Source organism: Danio rerio, chromosome 2 (assembly GCF_052040795.2).
Source record: "Danio rerio strain M-AB ecotype USA chromosome 2, GRCz13ab, whole genome shotgun sequence".
NCBI lineage: Eukaryota > Metazoa > Chordata > Actinopteri > Cypriniformes > Danionidae > Danio > Danio rerio.
This window is the reverse complement of record NC_141022.1, coordinates 32,982,364-33,008,635: the sequence shown is the minus strand read 5'-3', so window position 1 is coordinate 33,008,635 and position 26,272 is coordinate 32,982,364. Positions and strand designations below refer to the sequence as shown.

At 35.5% G+C, this 26,272-nt stretch overlaps 1 protein-coding gene across 14 annotated transcripts in view; it reads right to left on the bottom strand.

Annotated features, from left to right (window-relative positions):
* dlgap1a (discs, large (Drosophila) homolog-associated protein 1a) overlaps positions 1 to 26,272 on the bottom strand; it is a 220,382-nt gene that overhangs the window by 57,786 nt on the left and 136,324 nt on the right. For 11 of the 14 annotated variants that reach the window (XR_015477903.1, XR_015477901.1, XR_015477902.1 and 8 more), the window contains exons 4-6: positions 23,130 to 23,341; positions 7,960 to 8,137; positions 3,730 to 3,967 (exon numbers count right to left, since the gene is read on the bottom strand). Coding sequence is in view for 11 of the 14 variants with exons in the window: in XM_087239897.1 (XP_087096023.1) it covers positions 3,730 to 3,967; positions 7,960 to 8,137; positions 23,130 to 23,341 (628 nt within the window). In the remaining 3 variants the exon portion in view is untranslated. 14 annotated transcript variants of the gene reach the window in all.

Below are 26,272 nucleotides of genomic sequence, written 5' to 3'. Positions count from 1 at the left end.
CGCGATAGCCCTCCCCTGGCAGTCCCTTCGAGAGAGCACCTACTCTCTCAGGGACAGGGCACCACCTGGCACCCTCGCCGATCTTTGAAGAGATTTTTAGACGCGAGGAAGACTTAGGTAACCTCCGATTGCGGTGGCTAATACCGTCACTCGGGCTAGAGCCCCCTCCCCGAGCGCGCCTATGCCCTGACGTGGAGTCTATTCACTGAATGGTGTGTCTCTCGCTGAGAAGACCCCCGTAATTTGCCAGATCAGCGTTGTGCTTTCTTTACGCCGAGAGAAGTTGGAGAGCAGGCTGTCGCCCTCCACACTCAAGGTTACGTGGCTGCCATCTCCGCTCTCATAACGCGGTGGCTGGCAGCACCGTGGGAACGCATAACCTCATCATCCGGTTCCTCAGGGGCGTTAAGCGAATTAATCCACCCCGCCCCCTCTCATGCCCTCTTAGGATCTCGCCCTCGCTACACAAGCCGCGTCAGATCCCTTCGATCCTCGACTCAGTATCTTTCTGTCCCTGAAGACAGCTCTGCTGGTCGCGTTGATATCGATTAGAGGGTCGGGGACCCGGAGGCATTTTTTGGTCAGTGACTCGTGCCTGTAATTGGGCTGGCTTCTCTCACGTCCTGAGACCCCGCCCGCGATATGTGCCCAAGGTTCCTACCACTCTGTTTTAATACGAGGTAGTGAGCCTGCAAGCGCTGCCCTCGGAGGAGGCAGACCCAGCCCTTCTTTATTGTCCAGTTCGCGTTTTGCGTATTATCCGGACCGCACTCAGAGTTTAGATCATCTGAGCAGCTCTTCGTCTGTTATAGCGGTCGGCAGCAGGGAAGTGCCGTACCGAAATAAGTTCCCACTAGATTGTGGATGCCTTTCTTTCACTATCAGAGCCGAGATGAGCCGCGTCCCCCAAGAGCGCGTGCGCACTCCACTCGGAGCTTCGCATCCTCTCGAGCGCGCGCACGCGGCGCCCCTCTAACAGACATCTGTAGAGCTGCGGGCTGGGTGACACCCAACACATTTGCAAGGTTTTACAATCTGCGAGTGGAGCCGGTTTCCTCAAGGGTATTAGGTAACCCTTGGTGATTGAGGAAACAATTCGGTAGGGTGTTGAAATACGCTTGCTGCGCCATTTTCCCTAACACGGAGATACGTGCGCCTTTTTATCTGTCAGTAAAGTTCCCCGTCAGGTGAGCCCTGCAGATTCCTCCGTGGCCCCCAGCACTGACTCAGCGGAGGAGTCACTTGCTGGCCCACTACGTTGTAGGTCTGCCCGCTGGTCAGCCCGCGTTTTGGGTAAAGGTGCCTGCTATGCGTGATCCCCACTAGGCGATCCCATATGCTTATTCCGCCACGGTTAAGTCCCCCCCCTGGGCGGACCCGTGTCTTCCCTCCCCGCTAACCACTCTTTTGCTATGCGTACTCCCCCTTTTTAGGGCTAGTCCATATGTAAATTCTGCCATCTATCCCCCCTTGGGTAACGGATGGCCTCCGCAGCGTCGTATTTTCCTAGAATTATCTAGATGCTCACGACTTCCCAAAAAATATATATAAATCCGTAAAACTTCTGTTGAAGTAGGATAAATTAGGGCCAGGGACACGTTGGAGGACCGCGCCCCCCATGATGTGGGTGCGTCACGCTTGCTTGACTATCTCCTCATCGGGGGTGTTGGTAAGGTGCAGTCATTATGGCGCTTTCAATGGGCTCCCAATGCGTGGATTTTACAATCAAATCCACTTATAGTGCTGAAGTTCCCCCCGAAGGGGAACGTTCGAGGTTACTAAAGTAACCCTTCGTTCCCCGAGGAGGGGAACGGAAGCACTATACTCCGTCGCCATAATGACTGTCCCTTAGCTGTTGAAAGTCTCTTCAGCTTAAAAAGGATAGCGTCTGCTGGCGCCAGGTGAGCTTATATACTCAGTTGATTGCTTATGCCGCTCACCTGCGCAGGCTTGCGCTGCCAATTCATTCTTAATTGGCTCGTTCAATACTCTTTCAGACGAGTAGCTTCTGAACCGAACCTCCCAATGCGTGGATTTTACAATCAAATCCACTTATAGTGCTTCCGTTCCCCTCCTCGGGGAACGAAGGGTTACTTTAGTAACCTCGAACGTTCTTATGCTAGGGGTGGATTTTTGATCACTAGGGTTTCAAATGAAAGAAAACCCCACAACAAAAGTAGACACAGGTCACACTGAGTTCACACATCCTTCCCTGACATCCGGATGCTGGTCACTTGAAATATCAGAATCAGACTCATTTAAGATAATAAATATTTTCAAATCTGAGATGCTATGAAATTACATTTTTATAAGATACTCAATTTTTTATTTCACATGTTCCTTATTAACATGATACCTTCCAAGAGACATGCAATCATTTCTTCTTCTTCTGTACTGCACATTAAATCATTCAAATTCACTCAATCATTCAGTTCACCTCTACTGCTGTTTTCGCCTCACGTTGCTAATCAAAAGCAAATCAGACGTATCCTGTTAGGGCCTCTGAGGATAAACATGTTGTGACCCACAGGAAAAAAAAACAACTACAAATGAATATTGATTGTTTCTCTGGCAGCTTCCTTGATGCACAATGGAGAGTTTTATATACTGGTATTGGCACATATATAGATGCATTGAAACACAGCAAAAAGAATAGAGAAAAGAACACAGAAAGAAAGAGAGATGAGACAAAAACAGACAGAATTGCAGAAATGCAGACAGACTGAATGTCAAGCTGAGAGATTGGTAAATGGACAGATACAAAGACAAATAAACTTCCTAGGTTTACTCTTATAAAAGATGATGGATGAATGGATAGATGGATAGATGGATAGACAAATAATGTTACAGGATAACCAGTGCCTTAATTGACCAAAACCATTTTTTTAGAAATTTTATTACAAGTGTAATACCTTTTTTTTTTTTTTTTTGGGCTCAAGTCTCGTTCATTAACACCGAGGAGGTGGGCTTTATGACTTGTACTGCTGCCAGCCACCAGGGGGCGATCTAACGGCCAGTACCTTCTTTCAAAAAGAGGTGTGAGACACACTTGTTACATATGTACTGTTAATGCACTAAAAATGCAATACTTTGCAAAAAGTGCATTTATTTCTCTGTTTTCTGTCAAATTTTTTTTTTTTTTTTAAGAAACCTATCTGACATAAAGTGGCGATAAAATATAAACACATGAAGACAGCATAAAATTATTTCTTTTTCTGTTTTAAAGTAGAAACTTGGTTCTCTCTTATTAAAAGCAGAACTTTAAAAAATGTTGACAGGGAAAGATTTAAAATTACAGAAAAAAAAGAAAGAAGGAAGAAAGGAAGGAAGGAAGGAAGGAGGGAAGGAAGGATGGAAAGAAAGAAAGAAAGAAAGACAAAGACAAGAAACAAAGACAAAGTAAAGAAAGAAAGAAAGAAAGACAAAGAAAACAAAAGAAAAAAGAAAGAAACAAAGAAACAAAGACAAGAAAAGAAAGAAAGAAAGAAAAAAAGAAAATAATGATGGAACAACCAATAAACCAACATAAGGTACAACAGAACAACTGACATCCAGACAGAAACACTGACAACATGACGGTACAGCAGATGGATTAACAGACAAGTTGATATACAGACAGAGAGACAGACAGGCCTGCAAACTGGCAGAATGACAGTCAGATAGTCAGAAAGGCATAAAGATGAAAGAAAGACAGACAGACAGATGTATAAATTGATAGATCAAACTGACCTGTGCTGCTCTGGATGGTTCTGACAGTAGTGGTGGTCCTTGGTGGGGAGGCCGGGAGCAAAGGGCTGTCGTCGTCCTGCGAGCAACCCTGGTCAATGGCACGCACGTAACTGTGACTCCTCATGCGGAAACACCCGGGCATGGGCAGGTCCAGGGCGTCCACAGCATGAGACTCCATTTCATTAAACACACTCTCACACATGGCCTCAATCTGCCCGTTCACCTCCACCTCACTCACCTGCAGAATGGCAGAAGAGACGAGAAGAAGACAGAGAAAGACAAGAAATCTGAATCAGAAAAGAGAGGAAAAACAGAGCTCAGGGGAAAGAGTGGGTGTCATTCGTCCAATGAGTTTTAGGAACCACTTGCCATGGGTTACATTAGTTCAATATTCTATACGTCTATACTCTAACTGAAATGGGATATTAAGTATAGGGCGGAGCTTTCTTTAGCACATCATTCCCCCACAGCGAACTAACGGTTAGAGAGGGAATTAATATGCAGTTGCTATGCAAGCCCTCAGGTTTGCGTCAACAGAAGGACAGCCACTCCAAACATGGAAGCAAATAGTTAGACTTTCATTAAAGATCACCAAAACAAACTTCTTTAAAAGGGGATTTTAATGCACTGATTTATTTATTTAATTACCTTAAGAATAGCAATGTGAGGTAGTAAAATAAAAAAATAAAATAAAAATTAAATTATGATTTCAAATAAACTTTAAAACAGCAACAAAGTTCAACGAGTGAACAATTTTTAAACAGGGTGCAAAAACAAAAAAGGAATGGAAAATGAAGCAGGAGATTGCAGAGAAGTCATTAGGAGAAAGTGAGAGACACACAAGCAAGGGCAAGAGGAGGAAGAGTCAAAAAGGAAACACTGTAAGGCTTGAATGAAATGCTAATTGATAGCGTAAGACACACAGTTTAGGAGGAAATCCTCAAGTGGGGTTTACTGACATAGGGGAAGATGGAGAGAGTGAGTTAGCATCAACATATTCATTAGTGTTGATAGGAACAGAAACTGAGGGTGGATGAGAGTGGGAGATTAATGAAGACGTGATAAGGTGGAACTGTAGAAAGTGGAGGACTGGGTATTTTGGGCAAGCCAACAGCTCGACACTCTGCCCTGATCACCCATGAGGGTTAAATGGGCATATTCATTTCATAATGTGAAGGTCTTATTTTGATGCATGCTTTTGCTTGAAGAAACACCAGAACTTTGTCCATCGTCAATCTTCACTTAAACTATTATTTGGCTTTGGGATCAAAAAATAAGTACCTCCACATAAACAAAATAAACAAAAAATAAAAAAGTAAACCAATATCTTACAGACAGTTATACACTAGCTATGTTTCCACTCAGCAAAAACTGTAATATCGCATAAATTATTTGTGAGTAATGAATGGTTTCCATCTAATGAGTCAAAAAGCACAAAATCATCACTTCCAGTAAAACTGCCACCAGATATCAAAAATAAAAACGCAATTTGCTGTGGTAGCAGAAGCTGCGTGAGACTTTTTCTTATATAATTACGTGTGCCTCAGAAGATGATGCTGACACGCAATGAACGTGGGGTGGCTCTTTGGGAGCATAGATGCTCAACACAGTTCTGGGAGGTGATAATACTGAACCACTGCAATGATGGACTTTGGTTAAGGCATTTTAGAATGACCAAAACAACACTTCAGATGTTTTACAATGTAGCTGGCCCACTGGCTTGTCCATTAAGGCTCTCCATTGCACCTTTTTATTATCACTTGATCTCTTATAACAAAATCATATGACTTTTATATTAAAGTTTATGTGCATTTTCTTCTTACTGAAAAAAATATTTATCCGATTCAGTAGTGCGCATACATTCTTTATTTGGATTTTCAAAATGTATGTGTATCTTGGCATTTCCATCAAGCATTCTTTATGCAATATTTTAAAATGCACATGAAAATAGTTGGGTGGAAACAAAGCTACTGTTTAAAAGATAGTTTGACGTCCTATACTACCAAGTATCTGGAAGTAATCACCTACATGACAAAAATACTATAGTAACTTACAGTAAATACTATAGTAATTTTGAACCATACCAAGTACTTCAATTACTTTAATAACTTTTAGTAGTTCTACAGTTGCCGTGATAAATTATATATAAACACAGTTGAAGTCAGAATTATTATTAGTCTCCTTGAATTATTAGCCCCTCTGTTTATTTTTCCCCAATTTCTGTTTAACGGAGAGCAGATTTTTTCAAAACATTTTTTAAACATAATAGTTTTAATAACTCATTTATAATAGCTGATTTATTTTATCTTTGACATGATGATGGTAAATTACATTTGACTATATGTTATTCAAGACACTTCTATACAGCTTAAAGTGACATTTAAAGGCTTAACTAGGTTAACTAGGCAAGTTAGGGTAATTAGGCAAGTTATTGTATAAGGACTGTTTGTTCTGTAGACTACGTGAAAATATAGCTTAAAGGGGCTGATAGTTTTGACCTTAAATGTTTTTTTTTATTCAAGACAAACTAAAACAAACAAGACTTTCTCCAGAAGAAAAAAAAAATATTATCAGACATACTGTGAAAATGTCCTTGCTCTGTTAAACATAATATGGGAAATATTTAAAAAAGAAAAAAAATAGATCAAAGGGGGATTCATAATTTACTGACTTCAACTGTACAGTTGAAGCCACAATTATTAGCCCCCCTGAATTATTAGCACTCCTGTTTTTTTTTTTTTCACCAATTTCTGTTTAATGGAGGGAAGATTGTTTCAGCACATTTCTAAGGATAATAGTTTTAAAAACTTATTTCTTATAACGGATTAATTTTATCTTTGCCGTGATGACAGTAAATAATATTTTACTTGATATTTTTCAAGACCCTTCTATACAGCCTAAAGTGACATTTAAATGCTTAATTAGGTTAATAAAGTGAACTAGGCAGGTTAGGGTCATTAGCAGGGCCAGACAGAATCTGCGGACGTTTTTTCCTATTTCTGCTGAGAATTTTGGGAAAAATCTGTGGATTTCTGGGAAATTATTTTGGGAGTATCCAGTGGAGTATCATAACTAAAACCTTAATATATGAAATAAAAAGTAATAAATTACTGAATAAAAACTGAATTAATTTAGATTTACACATTTACTCAAGTAAATAAACAAAATTAGTGATGGGCTAAAAATCTGCAGAAATCTGCGGAAAATCTGCGGAATTCTGCACGCGCAGATTCCGTGTGGGCCTAGTAATTAGGCAAGTTATTGTATAACGATGGTTTGTTCTGTAGATTATTGAAAAAAAAATTAGCTAAAAGGGGCAAAGAATTTTGTCCCAAAAAGGTTTTTTAGAAAATTAATAACTGCTTTTAATCTAGCCAAAATAAAACAAATAAGTGTCATAATATTATTAGACATACTGTGAAAATGTCATTGCTCTGTTAAACATCATTTGGGAAATATTTAAAAAAATAAAATAAAATCAAAAGGGGGCTAATAATTGTGACTTCAACTGTATATATATTTACACGCACACATTATACTACAATACACAACAGCTTATTGTAGTAAAAATTAAAGTATATTACTATACAGTTTTTATTAGCTTTTCAGTTCACTATAGTTATTCACTGCAATATGCTGTAGCATTTCTAGCAGTTATAAATACAGAAATATATACAGTATATTACAATTTACATTATAGTAAATTACTATACATTACTCTGTTTTGTCATGTAGGCAGTACATACTATAATAAAATAACGATATGCCCTTGAGTACCTCCAAAAATAATTACAACAAAATAATAACAATGGCATCAACACTAACTAGCATGTGGCCTCTACAAAGTCTTTACAGGAAGTGTTTTTGTTTGCTTGTGAGAAGACCATTTTGTTGTTGGTCTTATATTAGAGAGCACACATGTCAAATGAGAGTGATGTCATATTTGCCATTTTTCAATTAGCATGACAAATGCGTGCTTGGGGACAAAGTGTGCCTCAGATGGATGAGTAACTGTCTGATGAATGCCACCCCATTTCTACAATACATGGAGAATGTTGGACATTTGTGATTGAACACTGTTATGAGTATGGTTCAAATGCATTTCATTGGTGGATGAATCAGAATTCAGTTTTATGGATTTTATTAGATTTCCTGGATTATACTGGAGTGTTTCAGGCCTTCCTCCCCCTGCACCTCGCTACCACGGTGTGTTTGGGGGTGAGCACAAACCTGGCTGATGGTGCTCATAGCCCTCATGTAGCTCTCGTTGCGCGAGCGATATTGGGGAGAGGCTAGAAGAGCTTTGGGGTCCAGGGTGTCCAGGCTCCTATTGATGGAAACTTCACTCACCGCCCGCAAGTAGCTGTGACTCCGGATCTGCAGTTTTGGAGAGTGTTCCTGGGAGATCCTGCAGGGGGGCAAGACAGAAGATATTTCATTACTGTATACTCTGGAAACAACAAGTCACAAAGTTAAAAACTTTGTTTAGAAGAAAAAAAAAACCTAATGTCACATTGTTGTTACATTTCTCAATGTAGCAAAAATGTTATAGACTACAATTATAAAAAAGAAACATAGGCGTACAATTATCTTATAGAAACTAATGTACCGAGCTGTGTGTCGAGCTGTAATTTCCTAAAAACAAAGTTTGTTATAAACTGGCACGGCTGAACAAATATATTCAAAAGACAAATGAAATAGCATGGAATGCTTACAGTACATGTCTCTTACTTTGATACAATTCAGATGCGTGTATTCTATGTATGTGTGTATATATATATATATATATATATATATATATATATATATATATATATATATATATATATATAATTAAAATATTCCCCAATGTACACCCCTGATAAATCTCTCATTGAAATTAATATTTTCCATAGGAAGTTTTACAATATTATATCTGTGCATATACATTAGATTAATCAGTACTGAAGGCAAATCTGGAGCTGATCTTACAAAATAACTTATGATAATGGTCCAAAATTAGTACACACATATTTATATGTTAGGGAATTTTATTTTTTATTTTTTAAAGAGCAAAATTTAAGTGAAACAAAAAATTTATATAATTGTGTTGAAATTTTATAGTTTTTATTTTTGTATCCAGTATTTAGCATTGATGTAAACGTATAATCGTTATATTTCTAAAGATGTTCAGTGAATAGAATGTTATTTAATAAATATATAATTCATTACATATATTTAATTAATCTGTTTTGTTCAAATGCATCAAAGTATATGACCTATATTAACCGAGAAACGAATAAAAATGTTCATTTTCAAAAAGGGAGTAGAACTATGCTTACTTTTGTAAATGTATAGATACTTTTGAGATGAAACTTTTTATTCAACCAGCATTTTTTTACAGAAAATGACACAGGCTTTTCCAAAAAGATAATAAGTGGATTAAACAGTTTCACCTTATAATAAACGTAATAGCAAATATTGTGAAAGATAGCTATGCTGTTAAACATTACTAATTTAGGAAAAAAGTAATTGTATGTTATTATATTGTTAGACCATGTGTATTAAACAATTTATTTTTGTTTAATAATAATAATAATAATAATAATAATAATAATAATAATAATAATAATAATAATAATAATAATAATCTTTTATAAACATTTTGTTTAATCCTCAAATTTAAAAACTCAGAATGAACTTTGCCAAAAAATATTATTTTTTTTATGAATTTGCTGCATACAGATAATCACAAATGGGCATAAACAAGAAAACTCATAGAAGCTTTAATTACAAACAAAACATTTTAATTTAACTACTGCCAACAACATAGAAGGTTTATAAACAGAACAAATTAAGTAAAAGAAATTACACATTTACACATAATAAATAAATCAATAAATCATAATAATAAATCAATGAGTAACAGAGGAAACAATGTAAAGTATTTACATTGTAGTAATTTGTTTATTAATAATAACATGTTTTTTGTGTGTGTGCTCGCAATAACAATAAAGGACAACAACTATCATAGTTTTGCCAATACTTTGTTATTCTTAAATATTCTCAAGAATAATTAAGAATAACAAGACTTCAGATGTCATGATGAATTTCATTCAACCAAATGTGCAGCAATCTTTTTGACTGCTCATCTTAACGCCATTCACTCAGACCTCGACAACATGTGTCCAGTGCACAGGAGCCTTTATATAGATATATTATAGATGCAGCTCTTTAAATAGATAAAGAGACGACTCCATCAGGTCAGTCAGGCATAAACCAGGTAGAGCGAGTGCAAGGAGAGAAAACAGCTAAACTCACTTAAGTCAGCCCACGCTCATGCCTGACACTGGCGCTGACACTTTGCTGACAGGCATCCGCATCAGCAGTATGGGAATTAGTGGAAGCTCCGACATTGGCGAACATCTCCCACCCTCCATCTGCATGGCTTCACACATACATAATAAGTGAACACAGCAACTCCTTATGGAGCACTGCGGTCTAAAAATGCCCTGGGGCCTCTACTGGAGAACAGAATGGCTTAAATTCACAAGGGGAACAACATCCCCCATGGTGAAGCTGGCTTTGGGGAACTGGTTATGCATGATGCCATGGTTGCGGAATAAGCTGATAAGTTTCCGCCTCAGTGTCACGATGGTCTTGACGGATTGGTCGCTGCATGGTTTGTTAATTACGTCAGCCATTCTGAGCCTGGCGTACTTTCTGCTGCAGTGGCAGATCCCTGGGGCATCTACTCTGAGACTGTCTATTTTCATGCTTCACAAAGATACCCAATCGCATCTGATGACTAATGTACATCTGAGTTATTCAGTGTTCTGAGCTATAAAATAGGCAGTGCTTAAAGGGACAGTTCACCTAAAACTCAAAATTTACTCAACGTTTACTCACCCTCAAGTCATTCAAACCTTAAAGACATCTTTTAAAAAAGAAGATATTTTGAAGAATGTTGGAAACTGGTAGCTGTTGACCTTTATAGCGGGGAAAAATATTATGAAAGTCAGTGGATAATTGTTTCCAACATTATTCAAACTATAAAGAGAACAAAGGGAATCGGCCTTAAAGGGTTCATTTAACCAAATTAAGATTTACTACATTTAACCTAAGAGCTCCCTCATCCTCCATAGACAGCAAAGGTTCCTGACTCAAAAAAAAAAAAAAAAGAAACAAAATAAACCTCAAACAGACCATATGGCCTCAGAGGTTCAGTCGGAATACTAGCAAGCTACAAGAATACTTTTGTGCGCACACAATACAAAAACAACAGCTTTATTCAGCAGTTTCTTCTCCTCAGTGTCAGTATATTGTGCATGTTTACAAGCACTGTGCAGTGGCATGCAACGTACCCAGTGGAAGCTTACATGCAACTTCATATGTTTAAAACAACGATGCATCTGAGGTAATTTTTCTGAGGTGGCATCAAGCAGGACACATGAATGTGCTCTCTATGACACTGATGAAAAGAAATTTAATGTTATTTTTGATTTATGCATTTAAAAAATTGTTCTTGTAGCTTGATGATATTCCAATTGAACCACTGGCAACTGGTCTGTTTTGAGGAAGTTTTTTGATATCTGCAGCGCATTTTCTATTTGTATTTGCATTATAAGGGTTTGCAACTTTGTGCTGTCAAATTGATGAAGGTGTTTTCTTATTTTTTTTGTATTTGCATGTGTTTTCTAAAGTTGCAGCACGTTGAGTTGTCTTGGCCACTTTTGATTTCACCAATTTGTTTTCAGATGAATGAAGGTTTCAGGGATTTTAATTTCATGTTTAGATGAACTAACAATTTAACTATGGTGCAATAGAGGTGAAATTTGGGTATTATTAGCGCAGGTTTGGCAGTATGTATGGGTTAACCTATAAGGGTTGGTTCATCAAATGATATTGTTATGTATACAGTATATACACAGGGCTTGACACCACCAACCTGCCAAACGTGGGTGGATTTCAGCTGTGGCTGGTTGGACAGCCACCTTCACAAGCCACTTTGGGTGGTTGAAAATAATTATTAAATTGCCAGAGCAGCCTCATGACTAAAAATTAGAACTTTAGCTTTAGACCGTTTGTCAACATGCTTGCAAATGAGATCAGCAAGACTGATACCTTATCATGTTAGCAAAGAAAGCAGGTGATTATCGAATGAGAGGATGATCAGACGATTGGTGAGACTGGCTCTCCTCACTCACTGACTAGTGTTGCGCACACAGCTGATGCGATGCGGGCGAGTGTTAAAAGCTCCCACGTAATTTCGCGAAGCAACCGGGCCTGGAAACGCAACTGGTATGATTGCATACCTTACTGCTTTTAAGAGCTTCAGATATTTTTTGTAAGCACCAGCATTTGCTGCTTTCGCTTTAACCATTCTTTGAAAAGATGATTAATGGGCCCAACGTTTACTGTGTGCGCACGACCATCTTTCACTAATATTGTCTAATTTCGTTTTTCCTTGAAAATTCATTCAAAATAAAAACTAACTGCAATGTGAAACTATGAAGCCACAGCCCATATAAGCTCATGCTTATTGAGTAAGGTCATTCACAACACACGTGGAAAAAACAAAATTGTGGCTAGTGAAAATGGCGAGTGGCTAGGGATCAAAAAGTTAATGTCAAGCCCTGTATACACATATGTATGTATGTATGTATGTATGTATGTATGTATGTATATACACATACATCCATGTACATAGAATCAAAATATTATTTTAAATAAAAGTACAATAGCAGTAATATAAAGTGGGACCAGAAACTTAAATAGGTTTGTAACAAGAAAAAGGTGAATAACTGATGACAGAATAAATGTTTTGGGTGAGCTATCTCTTTAAAAGCAAAGAACGAGCTCTATAAATAAACAGTCACTTACTATTATTAATCATAAAGTTAAAGGTCAAAGCACTGCCCCCCTGGCATATAGTCAAGGCATTAGACGGTTTGACGGATTACGAAAACAAACCTCACTTGCACATGCAGATGTAACTCTGCCATTTCATCGTCAATAAACCGATAAAACCATCAAAATGCGGGATTGAGGAAATTCCACAAGATGAAATATTTATGTGCACTCGTAATGCCAGAAACAGTATTACAAATCTGCAAATCCTCCAATCCTTGTCTGGGATTTTCAGTCTGCTTAGGGTGGAATCTCCAAGAGCGTCTGAAGAGCTTGAGCAGATATGAATCTGAATTGGAAGAAAATGAATTGCACTGCCTGACATGTGGGATTGACAAGACAGCAGTGTTAATCTCGATAGAGAAATCATTGAAAAAAAATGTTAACAAGGGGTTTTTGCTGAGATAAACAATGTGCACAATAATGATAAGTATGTTACGTTTAATAATAATAAAATAAAATAAAATACAGCCGATAGAAACATTTTTCTGCATTTACTCTATTTATTTGGTATGGGTTTGAGTAAAATGTCAATATTTGTTTTATTCTATAAAGGTAATTTTCATTCATTCATTTTCTTTTCAGCGTAGTCCCTTTATTTTTCCGGGGTTGCCACAGCGGAATGAACCTTCAACTTATTCAGTACGTTTTTATGCAGCGGATACCCTTCCAGCCGCCATCCATCTCTGGGAAACATTCACACACACTCATTCACACACATACACAACAGACAATTTAGCTTAGCCAATTTACCTGTATCACATGTCTTTGGACTGTGAGGTAAACCGGAGCACATGGAAGAAACCAACGCGAACGCAGGAGAACATGCAAACTCCACACAGAAACACCAACTGACCCAGACAAGGCTCGAACCAGGGACTTTCTTGCTGTGAGGCGACAGCACTACCTACTGCGCCACTGCGTCGCCTAAAGGTAATTTATTTAAGTCAATTTTAAAGAAATAATGTCATAATATCGAATAATGTCATTTAGAGAAAAATGAAAACTACAACATATGAGAATAACAATGTGGTGATAAAAATTTGATGTTTTCCCCCAAATATTGATTTCTTAACCTTTTTAAAGTTAAAACATCTATACTATTTGTACTACATAGCATGTTTTTCTATGAAAAAAGTATTGTAATTTAAGCATTATGTGCCTTTTTTCTTAAAGTAGTTTACATTTTAAGATTTTTCATTTAACGAACAAAAAAGGTTTTATATACAAAGTCAGACTTTAGCTTGGCTCTATAAGGTTCTTTCTGTCATAAAATCAGCATTTCAAATGCAGGCATGAGGACCAATCAGGCTCAGCTTTCTTCAACACTCTTGCAGTGGAAAAGACAAGATAGAAACATTTTTTATTGTTTATTAAACTTTGTTAAACAACTCATTTGCTCATTGTCTGTTTTCATTTAAAGTCTTTAAATTTGATATTAAGCCTTGAAGGGCAAACATTTAATTTAATTCATAAGACAGATAATTCAATAAATAAAATTCAATGCATCATATAAAGCATTCATTTATTCATTTTCTGTTGGGCTTAATCCCTTTATTAATCTGGGGTCACCACAGCGGAATGAACCGTCATATGTTTTACACAGCGGATGCCCTTCCAGCTGCAACCCATTTTATTTATTTATTTTTTTAAATAAATTAATAAGCAGACTGATTGTATTTCTTGAAAAGTAATGCTTCAATTTATGATCTGCTAGATATAACCTTATAACTTCAGGTGGAATTATATGGCTGACTTTTTAGAATTGGAAGGCTCTGTCTGTATTTGCCCTTTTTATTTTATCCCAATTTGCAAATTTAGGTGAATTTTGATATTTTACATTTAGAGTACATATAGCATCTCTGGCATGTTAATGTATGAAAGAAGACCGTTAGACACATATTGTGTGCTACAGTATATGTAATGCAAAAACTTTGAAGCTCAATGTTTTAAAATCATTTAGAACACAGAGGGAACCTTATAATTCTAAGACGATGATATCGTCAATATAAATTTGATAGTCGCAATTTGATAGACATTTGTCAAAGAACAAAAAGTATAATTAAAGAATCACAAAGTGCAAAAGTTATAACTGCAAATCAGTCTTTAGAATGACACTGGAAATAACAAAAGACAAAACAATATGAAAAAAGAGATGTAATAATAGTCCGCAATCCCCCTTTCCAGGCATATTACGCTGCAAATCTGTTACTATGGCAACCCCACAATGACTTACCTAAACGTAGACCTTCCCCCGCTCACACATGCTCTCTCTTTCTCACACACACAAACGCACATGCACACAAAGTACTCGTCACACAAACTGGACTCCTTAAAACCCACAATGACTGACCTCATAGCGGACATTAACACTGCTAAATATATCTGTGAAGTCAATTAATGCTCAGAATAAGTGATGACTTAAGAGTTCCTGCTGCTTACAAGTCCTCAGTCGACTGACATGGGAGGCTGTTTTACAATGCAGAGGCTTTTAAGGAAGTCTCTAGGCTAATTAGAGTAATTACTTGTACTTTTGCAACTGCAATAGCGTGGCATATTGTGCTTCCTTAATTAAATCCGTACTCAGGAATAAAGTCTGCTAGCGTAGATCTTCTCTGCTGAGGGAAGCATGTCTGACCATCTAATCTTATAGTCTGCAATGATTCTGGATAGGCGTAAAGAATGTGGTTCTGCCCGTCAAGCTGTGCGAGGTGCCCCAAGTCATACGGCAGGTTGGTAATTAGCGGAGCTGATTAGACACTCATTACTCAGCAGTAACAGAGGAGGCCTGATGACCTACATTAGCAGGAGTCGGGTGCCTATGGGGAAGCAGGACATGGAGGTAACAACAGTCCATCCAATCTATTAGTCTCAGCTCAGAGCTGGACCAAACCAACTGAAGATCAAAAAATGAGTCAACGACAGTCAAAGCACACAAATGCTGAGTTGGAAGAATTTTTTTTGCTCAAACTTTAAACAAAAATGTAACATCTCTAATTGATATAAACTCAAAAGTGTAATAGACTTATTTTCTAAAGTGTCAAGTTTTTATCTTACCATTTTTGTTCTCAGAATTTGGAGTTGATTGCTCACATTTACATGTAATAAAGTTTAAAATGTAAGATATAAACAGAATCTCTTGAAATTCTGATGTAATATCTACTAATTCTGTATTTTTGTCTCTGAATTGTGCAAATCGTTATAAATTACATTCCATAACTGTGAAGAAAAAGTCATAACTTTAAGATGTTTTTTTAATGCAATTTATTTTAAATTGGACATTTTTAAACATATTTAAACTTATTTTTTAAACATATTTTAAACAAACAGAAGTACTCATGAATTTGTAACATTAACTGGTAAGTATACAAATCTAAAATGTAAAATGTCTGCTGAGCAAACACATTTCAAACACATTAAACAACACATATGTTTATTAGCAGGGCAATGATACACAGTTTAATTTAATTTGATGCGTTTAATACAGTGCTCAGCATAATTGAGTACACCCCATTTTAATTATTAATATTTTTATCTATTTCTCAGTAAATATATTCAATGTATTTTGGTGCATTTAAACAAAACATATTTATTAAACAGATATATTTATTCAAATAATATTGTAGTCACCAAACATATTTATTAATTGATGGATAATACATTTAAATTCTGGCAAAATATTGAAAAAAAAAACAAACTAAATTTTAAATATTTATTATATATTTTTAATTTGTATTTAATATTTTTCTATAACATACATTTGAGTGTAATAGTTTTTGGACCGTTATGTTAAGTTATTTTGTTAGATCAGCTACAGATTTGGCTTCAGTACTGACTGATCTAATGAATATGCACGCATATAATATTGTAAAGCTGCCTATTAAATATATAAATTTAAAAGATTTGTAAGGGGTGTACTGTATAAAGGACTGTATAAAGTCTCATGTATGAATATCTATATAATGTCTTATATGTAAGACAACATTGTTTGTGGGAAAATCCAGCAGCCTTTTGTTGTTTTTTTCCCCAATATGTTGATTATAAATTAATTAGGAAAATGGTGTCATAAATGACGTCCAGGAAACTGGGAATTTCAGCACATGCAGCAGTTAGAACAACATTGCATTTTCTGTATGAATGTTTGTACTATACCACTCCTATGTGATATTATTTAATTCAAACAGCAGCAAGTGTCTGACGGCCCTCTGGATAGACTGCTAATGGATTTTCAATTTGGATCGCAAAGACGCGATTAATTTAAAGGTAAATCAAGTTCCAACCTAGAAGGCAAAAGCTTTTGAATATCACATTTACCTTCCAAATGCTTTCTTAATAGAGCAATTTATTGTACAAAAAAAAGTAATAAATAAAGCACTGAAAAAAAAGAGCCAAAATAGAGGAACTGATTGGACTTTGCATCAAAGCGTTTTTTCTTCTAAAGTAAAAACACCATCTGTATAAAACTTTTATTCTCTGTTAAGAAAATATAATTAATTTTGCACAAGCAGCACAAAAAAATGAAAAAAGCCTGACTAAACCTACATGTCTTATCACAAGAATTTCTGAAGTAAGGGAAAAATTGAAACAGCAGAGATCTAAATCACACACAAATTTATATCTTGACATGAAAAACAGCAGCTCTCTGTAGGGAAATGAAAGCAGCAGCACATAGTTAATAAACTCATTGCACTCTCCAGCTACATGGTGACAGATCTGCATGTTTGGCAGGTGTTAAAGGTGTTGAGTGCAGCTCTGGTTCTCTTTAAAATTGGGCACAGGATGGGCGGAGGGGATTGGAGCTGTTAGATGGCCAGCTGGATGACTATTACGTGGCTAAAGCACTGCAGTCATTCTTTAAGAGATGCCAAGCGTTGGTTATCAGCACAGAAGAATGTGGTTAGAGCTGCTGCCAACATCAGACACTTTGATGCTTAATTTTATTTGACTTTATTAGAAGTTTAAGTAATATGAGAGAAGCAATGCAATTAAAGTGATAGTTCATACAATAAATGACAATTCTGTCCTCATTTACTTAACCTTCATTTGTTCTAAACACACTGTTGAACACAAAGACATTAAAAAGAATGTTTTAACCATGGGTGTCCAAACTCGGTCCTGGAGGGCTGATGTCCTGCAGATTGTTGCTCCAACTTGCCTTAACACATCTGCAAGTATGTTTCTAGAAAGCCTAGTAGCTTCATTAGCTAGCCCGGGTGTGTCTGATTGAGGTTGGAACTAAACTTTGCAGGACACCGGCCCTCTAGAACTGAGTTTGGACACCCCTGTTCTAAACAATTGACTTCCATATACTTTTTTCAAAAATACATATTCAAGTCGAACATTCTTCAAAATATCTTCTTTTGTGTAGGTTGGTAATGTTAGTTTATGTAATACATAAGTATGTAAGCTTCAGTGAATCAAATGTACATATTTCATTTAATTACATCCAATTTATTAGCCAAACTTATCAGTGTTTTCAGTGTTTTGAGAGAAAAAGTGTATGTGCTGACCTACAGTAACCTTTGATTGGCTATTTCAGCAGATGTGGGATTATCAAAGACAGATTATCATTATTATTTTATTTTGTTATCTAAAATAAAGCGCCACATTTGCATTCCTGCACCAATAAATGGATGACCATAAAAGACCTACTATACTTTTTATAAGCTGTAAAATATCTGATGTCCCTAAAGTGAGTATGTGAAGTTTCAGACCAAATTAACCCCACAAATAATTGTTTATATCTTTTTGAAACTGCCACTTTTAATCACGAGTTACAGTTGAAAAGTGGGGGTGGGGGGTTTGTTTGTGGTTGGTGCAAAGGGGGAGGGGGTAACAATTTTTAGGGGGCTTGAGTAGAACTTTGGGTCTAGCAAAACCCATGATGTCAATTATAATATAAATCAGTGAAACCATCATGTCAATCTTGCTAAAATAGGGTATATGCCGAGCTAGTGTTGTTCCCATACTGATAAACGTCCAGTGACCTGTTATTGTGAGTTTTTTTTTCCATTTTACACAGTTCCTTTTACAGCATCAATGTTGTAATGTCATTAAAACACAATGAGTTATACTTTGGCATTTATTTAGTTGCTCAATCGTAAAACTAGACATTATACCGTTATTCGCATGGGCCTGTCAGAATCGGCAGGCTAGAGCAGAAGCTCCATATATGCAGGGGTAAAATAAATTATTATATTAAATATACTATATTACTTATATTATTATTAAAATATTATAAAGACATGGCGGAGAAAAATGTAGTTTAATGCAGTGCTTCTTGTACAATCTGAGACCCACTTTATATCGGACATCCCTCAGCCCCAGTGGAGGTAGTTGATTTTTAAAGAAAACTGACTTTAAACGCACTGATTTTGCAATGGTATTCAGTTCACCGGAAGCTCTTAACACAAGCTTTTGGCAAATTAAAAGTCCTATTAGCATACTTCGGCATATACCTCACAGGCTTAGCAATGCCCATGAACTTTAAATTAGCCCATCAAATTGTTTCTGTGGACTGTTTTATAAAGTGTGACTGTAAAAATAGGTTTAATTGTTTTGTTTTTCCATCAGAGGCTGGCTATATTTACAGAACTGCCACAGAACTGTAATAAAACTCCTTTCAAAAGTGATTTTTGCATTATAGGTCCCCCTTACAATACAAAATACACAACTAATTTTACATTACTTTTAGGCTATATGTAGATATAGACACCTATTTTACAAGAAAAGTATCTTGCTAACGATTCCTCTGTCTATCGGTGCTCTAGATCTGTCGGCTTTACAACCCTGACTAAGTATTTTCCTGCATTGACTCAAAGACTATAGAATACACAGGACATGTCACTTGTATAGTTTTGAATGGGGAAAAGTGTAACAGTCAATATGGCGAATGAAGCCCCGCCTTCTAGTACGTGTGTTTTAATGACAGTTTGGTCAAAAAACTCACTGGAATCTCAGTGAATACTTGCTTCACAAATAAAAGAAATATATCCACATAAAGCTTGAAATCTGTTTGTTTAAATCAGGGGTCACCAATCTCTGTCCTGGAGGGCCGGTGTCCCTGCAGGGTTTAGCTGCAACTTGCCTTAACACACCTGCCTGGATGTTTCAAGTATACCAAGTAAGACCTTGATTAGCTTGTTCAGGTGTGTTTGATTAGGGTTGGAGCTAAAATGTGCAGGACACCGGCCCTCCAGGAACAAGTTTGGTGACCACTGGTTTAAATGAACCAAGTGCACTTGAAAACAAATGTGTTTTTTGGTTTTGTAATCTGTATGAAATGAACGCAAGGTACAGTCTGTCCTGTCAAACGCACATCACATGACAGCAACTACTTAAACGCCCACAAGCTTGAAAACAAAAAGTCGCTGTTATTTCTGAAGGACATTCGCCATCAAGACCAAGTTGGGAATTACTTTAGAAGAGCAGTGCAATCTGACAATCATTATTCAGAGGATGACAATGTGCAGAACAACCATAAATGAGATTGGCATCATGATCTCATTGCTTTTAAGCACGCATGCTTGGGCAACCTGAAAATATGCTGATTTTGTTTGATTTGGATGTTTAGAAACTAAACTTAAAGGACAGTTGATGTTTAATTTTATTGGTGGATCCAAATATGTAATGTAATCGTAAGCGTTTTGGAGAATTTAATGTTTCCCCATTCTGACAGGATGCCTGAACATACTGCCCGAGAGGCAATTCAAAGATGGCCACAGAGTGAAATAACTTGCCTTAAAGGGATTTGATTGACTGTAAGATACAATCAGGCATTCACAATGGTAAATGAATCATTACTTGTGATAATGTCATATGTATCTTTTATTAACTATTATTTTAATGATTAATATTAATATTTAAGATACAGATCAGAGTAAATGATTTCTCAGTAATTAAATGGACATCAAGCATTAAATAGGGGGGAGGGGGTCAATCTATTGGCCAAATAAAATTATAACTGCCATCAGTTCGGTCCAGATGATGTTTGCTGAAGTGTTGGAAGATTAATTTGGTTGTTTTATCCAAAGTGGTTCACTAATCAACATAGTAAAATAGCACAGATCTTTCATTTACTGTTTAATAGTGTTTTTAATATCCACTTGCCCCAATTTTCACTATAAATCTTCTGTACAAACTTTCAGATGAGACATCTTCCCAGCATGATGTCTTTTGATTCAGCGATTCTCCTGACTCATCAATTCATCTTTTTGAAAAGATTGAGTTCAATCAATAACCCCAGAGGGAAATGCAGTTCGACTTCCAAACTGGTTAAAATGAATCATTATTATAAAGCTACTCTTGAATCAGACATGACTGGATAAAATTGCAGCAAATGATCACTTCAATGATCAATTTAGTTCATCATCTGAAAATGTCCAATTTGTATCGTCTGCTCAGAGATGTAGTTCAGTTGAGAATGAAAATGTCAGGAGTCATAATTTAAGAATTGAAAAAAAAAAAAGGTTGGCGATGACTTTGCATCTACCACTATCAACTATTACCAATTTGAACATTATCTGCTATTACTATATGATCCCACACATTTAGCAAACTTAATCCAACACTTTTTGTTTGCATTTGTATTGACTCAAAGACAAGCACTGGTCATTGTAAGTCTGCTATATCTTCTATAAATGTTCACTTTTTAAATGGCATATTTGTAAATAATTGTTAAACTATTCCCGGACACATTACTTACACATTGCAAAGTTACATCTTCAATCTTCATAACACAAGTCTAGATATAGTGAGTATTTAACAACATTTAAAACAATAAAAATAATTCCAACTATAAAAAATAAAATAAAATAATAAAAAAATAAATAATATACAATGTACTAGAAAATCTGACATTGTGATACTTTGTTTTGCTGTGATATTATATCTATTGCTATATGAATATAATTTTACTAGATGATTTGAATAGCTTTATTTGAAAAGATTTCATTAATTTAGATTGATCAGGATGATCAAGTCTATACAGGCCATCTGCATAAACTATAATAAATTACAAGCAAATATAAATACGACAGATCAAAAATAAAACTTAAATTAACAGTGCTTTATGGTTTTCTAGGGAGTCTAACAGTAGCAAATGCAAAATAACATGGTCATCATGGTAAAAATATGTGTTTTTTATTTAATAATATCTTTATCTTTTAATCTTTCATAAATAATCTAATCATGCAATGTAAAAATTGCAGATACACACATTGCAATATTGATGCTCAAACAATATAATGTTCAGCCCTACAACATGCATACACAGACGTACATATATCACTCTATATTTGTAATTCTTTAAATTTTATAATATACATTTATTTCAGTCATTTCATAAGTAAAGGGTAGTATAATGTGGTTAAATAAAAAAAATGCAAAACCATTATTTTTAATTGAAACAAAATAAATGTTAAGTGTAAAAAAATATAAAAATGTATTAAAACATATTTACACATGAAGAGTTTAAATGCAAATGCATCTAAATGTCATCTAAACCTTTCTTTTAAAATAAGCATTTTTTCAGGCTCTTGTGGGTAGGTTCAATAAATTAAATTTATGTTGATGAATAGGATATTTTCATTATTTGTAAAGTAAAATAATTTAACATAAACATAGGAGGTTGAGAAAAAACGCTCGTTTTTGAAGGACATTTCAAATGGCATTTAGAGGTTTTTGCATCTGAACTCTTCACATATTTAGGAAAAATAAACGTAATTACTACAAATTTTTATTGTTGTAAAAAATACATTTTTTTAAAAAATTTTACAAACATAAATAAACACAAAACCTTTTATCAAAAACTGAAAACATACAGTAAATGGTAAAAATGTTAGCCATCTTATGAATTTTTTATTTATTTTTTTAATATTTCCCAAGTGCTGTTTAATGGAGCAAAAACATTTTCAAGAAAGTCTTATTTTTTATAGTTTGGCTAGAATAAAAAACAGTTTTGATAATAATAATAATAATAATAATAAACATTTTTAGCGTCAGTATTATATAAATACCCTGCCCAAATAACTTGCTTAGTTAATTTAATCAGTTAAGCCATTACATTGTACATTAATCGGAATACTAACTTGTAAGTAACTAAAATACTGTCATTATGTCAAAGACAAAAGATATTAGTCATTTAAAAAAAAGTCCTTAAAATATTATGCTGAAAAATGTGTCAAAAATAATTATATATTCTCTCCATTGAATATCTCTTTGGATATGTTTATAAAACTTTTAAAATTTGACATGAGGGCTAATAATTTTGACTTTAAACAAAATATAAAAACTACAATAGCAACTCGACGATACTAAAATAAGGAAAACAATTATTTAATATGTTTTTATTTTTATTATAAAATCATTTCATATTTATTTCAATTTAAATATTTTTTTTCTTATGATTTCAGTTTTAGTTATATTACAATAATATCTCTCCATCAAGATAACAAGTAAACTCTTCCACTCTGAGTATGAAAAAACAGAAAACTGTGGGTGTCTACACTTACTTTAGGGTGGTCATCTCAGTGAGCGATGGCTGTGTGGCTTTGAGGTAACTTGCCCGTCGCGCCTGCATCTTTGGCGAGGGTTTGGGGCTGCCGTCTGAGTCTCCGCTGTCGTCTTCCGCCATTGCCTTGACGTAGCTGCCACTACGCATGCGTCTGCATGGGATGTCCTCATCTTTGCCCAGCGGAAAACCACCCCACTCATCCTGAGGGACCTGACGGTTGAGAAGCGATGCCACGTCACAAACCTTTGCCCAAACATGCATGTCAGCATCCAAACACACGCTCAGCTCCACAAACACACACTTCCAGAGCTAATTAATGAGGCTGCCGGTGTGAGCTGCTGTGATTATACTAATGACGCCTCCCTGGATAGTTGAGCATCTGTCTTATTGCAGCTCTTCCAGGGCCAAAAAAAAAAAGTACAATTCTGGACTGTGTTTTTACAATTCAGTCCGACACAAAAGAAAGCCACTTAGTTTTCTGAGGGTAATCGGAAGCTAAATAAAACCTTGACAAATGCTCATTAAGACTCCATTAGATAAAAGGATGGCTGCTTTAATAAAATATTAAACATGCTTTGTGTTAAACCACTACTTTTAAAATGTCTCTGAATTGTGGCAGAGCTCTTTTAAAGTTGGCCAGGGGCTGAAAAAGTAAAACACTTTTAAATAGCTAATTTGTTAGGGCAGCTTATGCACTATTTGCAATAAATGTAGTTGGTTCATAATAGATAGTATTTTTTGCACACAGACAGAGGCTCAGTTTTCATTTTGTCATAGATCGATCGATCAATCAATCAATCAATCAATCAATCAATCAATCAATCAATCAATCAATCAATCAATCAATCAATCAATCAATCAATCAACCAACCAACCAATCAATCAAACTATCGTGAAAAAAAAAAACTTACAATCCCACCCTAAACCTAATCAAAACTTCAACTAGCATAAAATAAAATAAAATAAAATAAAATAAAATAAAATAAAATAAAATAAAATAAAATAAAATAAAATAAAATAAAATAAAATAAAATAAAATAAAATAAAATACTAGAACTTTTTGACAGCATGTTCTGAGCCAAATTTGGTGGATTAAGATTAAGATTTATGGATAGTTCAAAACACATTTTCTAACTAATTCAAGATGGTGGACAGGAATTTGTTTCAATTAGGGAATACATTATATCAATGTTCTCTTTATGATCCAGGGAATCTGCAAGACCAGTCTTATTACAATTGACAAAACTATGAATAAGTCATTTGATAACATTTGTATGATTTTTATTGATAGTATCAAACTGTTTGTCAGTTTTGCCCAAAGGTGGTGATGCAAACTGATGTAGTCTGCTCAATGTCAGGTCTAGATCACACACAAAGTTTGGTTTCAATACTTTAAACCATAGCAGAGATTCAGCCTGTAATGTCATTTGGCAGCATTACATCAAGTTTGAGTAGATGCTAAATGACAACAGTTTTGTCTATTGACATGAATTCCATAATTTTTGGTCTACATGGTCTGAAAATGATCTGAGTCAAATTTGATGAAGATTGGACCAACGGTCTAGGAGAAGTTAAAAAATGAATGGTTTGAACAAAATCAAAATGGCAGACAGGAGGTTTGGCAGAGTTTGGCATAATTGGTATCTGTTTTATCAGCATGACCCAAGGAAAAATTTCAGACCAATTTCATCAAAATAAGCAGTCAAAAGTATTACCAAATTTGTAAGATTCATTAATAACGACTAATAGCTGTCTTATAATTGTTGTCCCATAGGTGGCCCTGTCACCAAATTTTAGTGGTGTGGTCAGTGCAAGGTGACAATGACAGATCTAAAATTTGGTATCATTATCTTTAACAATTGCAGAGATACAGCTTCAGATTTAGTTTGGCATCATGCCAGCACATTTGTCGGTGCTGTAAACAAACACCGTTACACCTATCGACACAAATTCCATAACTGCATAACTGATCTGAGTCAAATTGGCAAATCAGACAAAAAAATGTGAGAGGAGTTAGAAAAGTAGGTTTTATCCTATTCTTAGGATAACCCAACTAATGTATCAAGACAAGTTTCATAACAATAGGCAAAAGTAGTCACAAGTTATCAGCATTTTCAGAAATATCGTTATTACATTTACTATAGGGGGGAGGGGGTTGGGGTGTGGCAGTGATCCAAAATGCTGCAGATAATCCCAGACCATGGTTGTCGTAACACACACTAAGTTTGCTGTGAATACATAATTGCGTAATGGAGATAACACCTTAAGTTAATTTTCACAAGCTCTACATTAAACTTGTTTGCAAGTTAGTTAAAGACAGTTAGTCTAATCAACTTGAATTCAATAATTTTTGGTCAGCATCGTCTGTAAATCATGTGAATAAATTTTGGTGAAAATCAGACAAACAGCCTAGGATGAGTTCGTTCAAATAGGTTTTGCAAAAAAATTGAAATAGCGAAAAAATGTTCATTACTAAAAATGACGTCATCATCAAATGACGTTTGAATCGGCTTGAGCCAAGGAATCAGAGGGAATTTTGATTATAGCCCATTCGGTTCAAAAGTTATACAGATAAACAAAAAACAAAACAAAACAAACAAAAGAAAAAAAAACTAAAGATTCCTTTACTACATTATGCCAGTGGATTTACAGGATAACTTTTTTGGCTTCAATTTAGTTGTTTTATTTGATTTTTGACCAAAAAGCTTGCTTGAAGTCACTGTCAACTTACATAAGATACTTGCTAAACACTAGTTGCATGATGACACTGGAAACAACTAATAATTTAACTGCATAGCCAATTCTAGATTCACATATCAATTATACATGGTGTCAGTGCTTAATTTGTAAATTGCGAGGTCCCAGAATAAAGTGGGGTGACGAATCTGGCGTGTGATTAGAGAAGGGAGAGGTAATGGAGCATTAACACAGTCACTTGGGTTGGCCAACTTGAATAAATAATAACTTCCATCAGTATCTTTGTAAGTGAGCATGCACTCAAAAATAATGAGTGATTTTATTTCTACTCTAAAATTGTTTTGTGTGTATGTGTATGTGTGGGTCTTTTTTTTAGGAAGGTTTCATTATTTATGAAAGCCTGCTCCTGGGACAGGACAGGCACAACAACAGGGGTTGTAATGA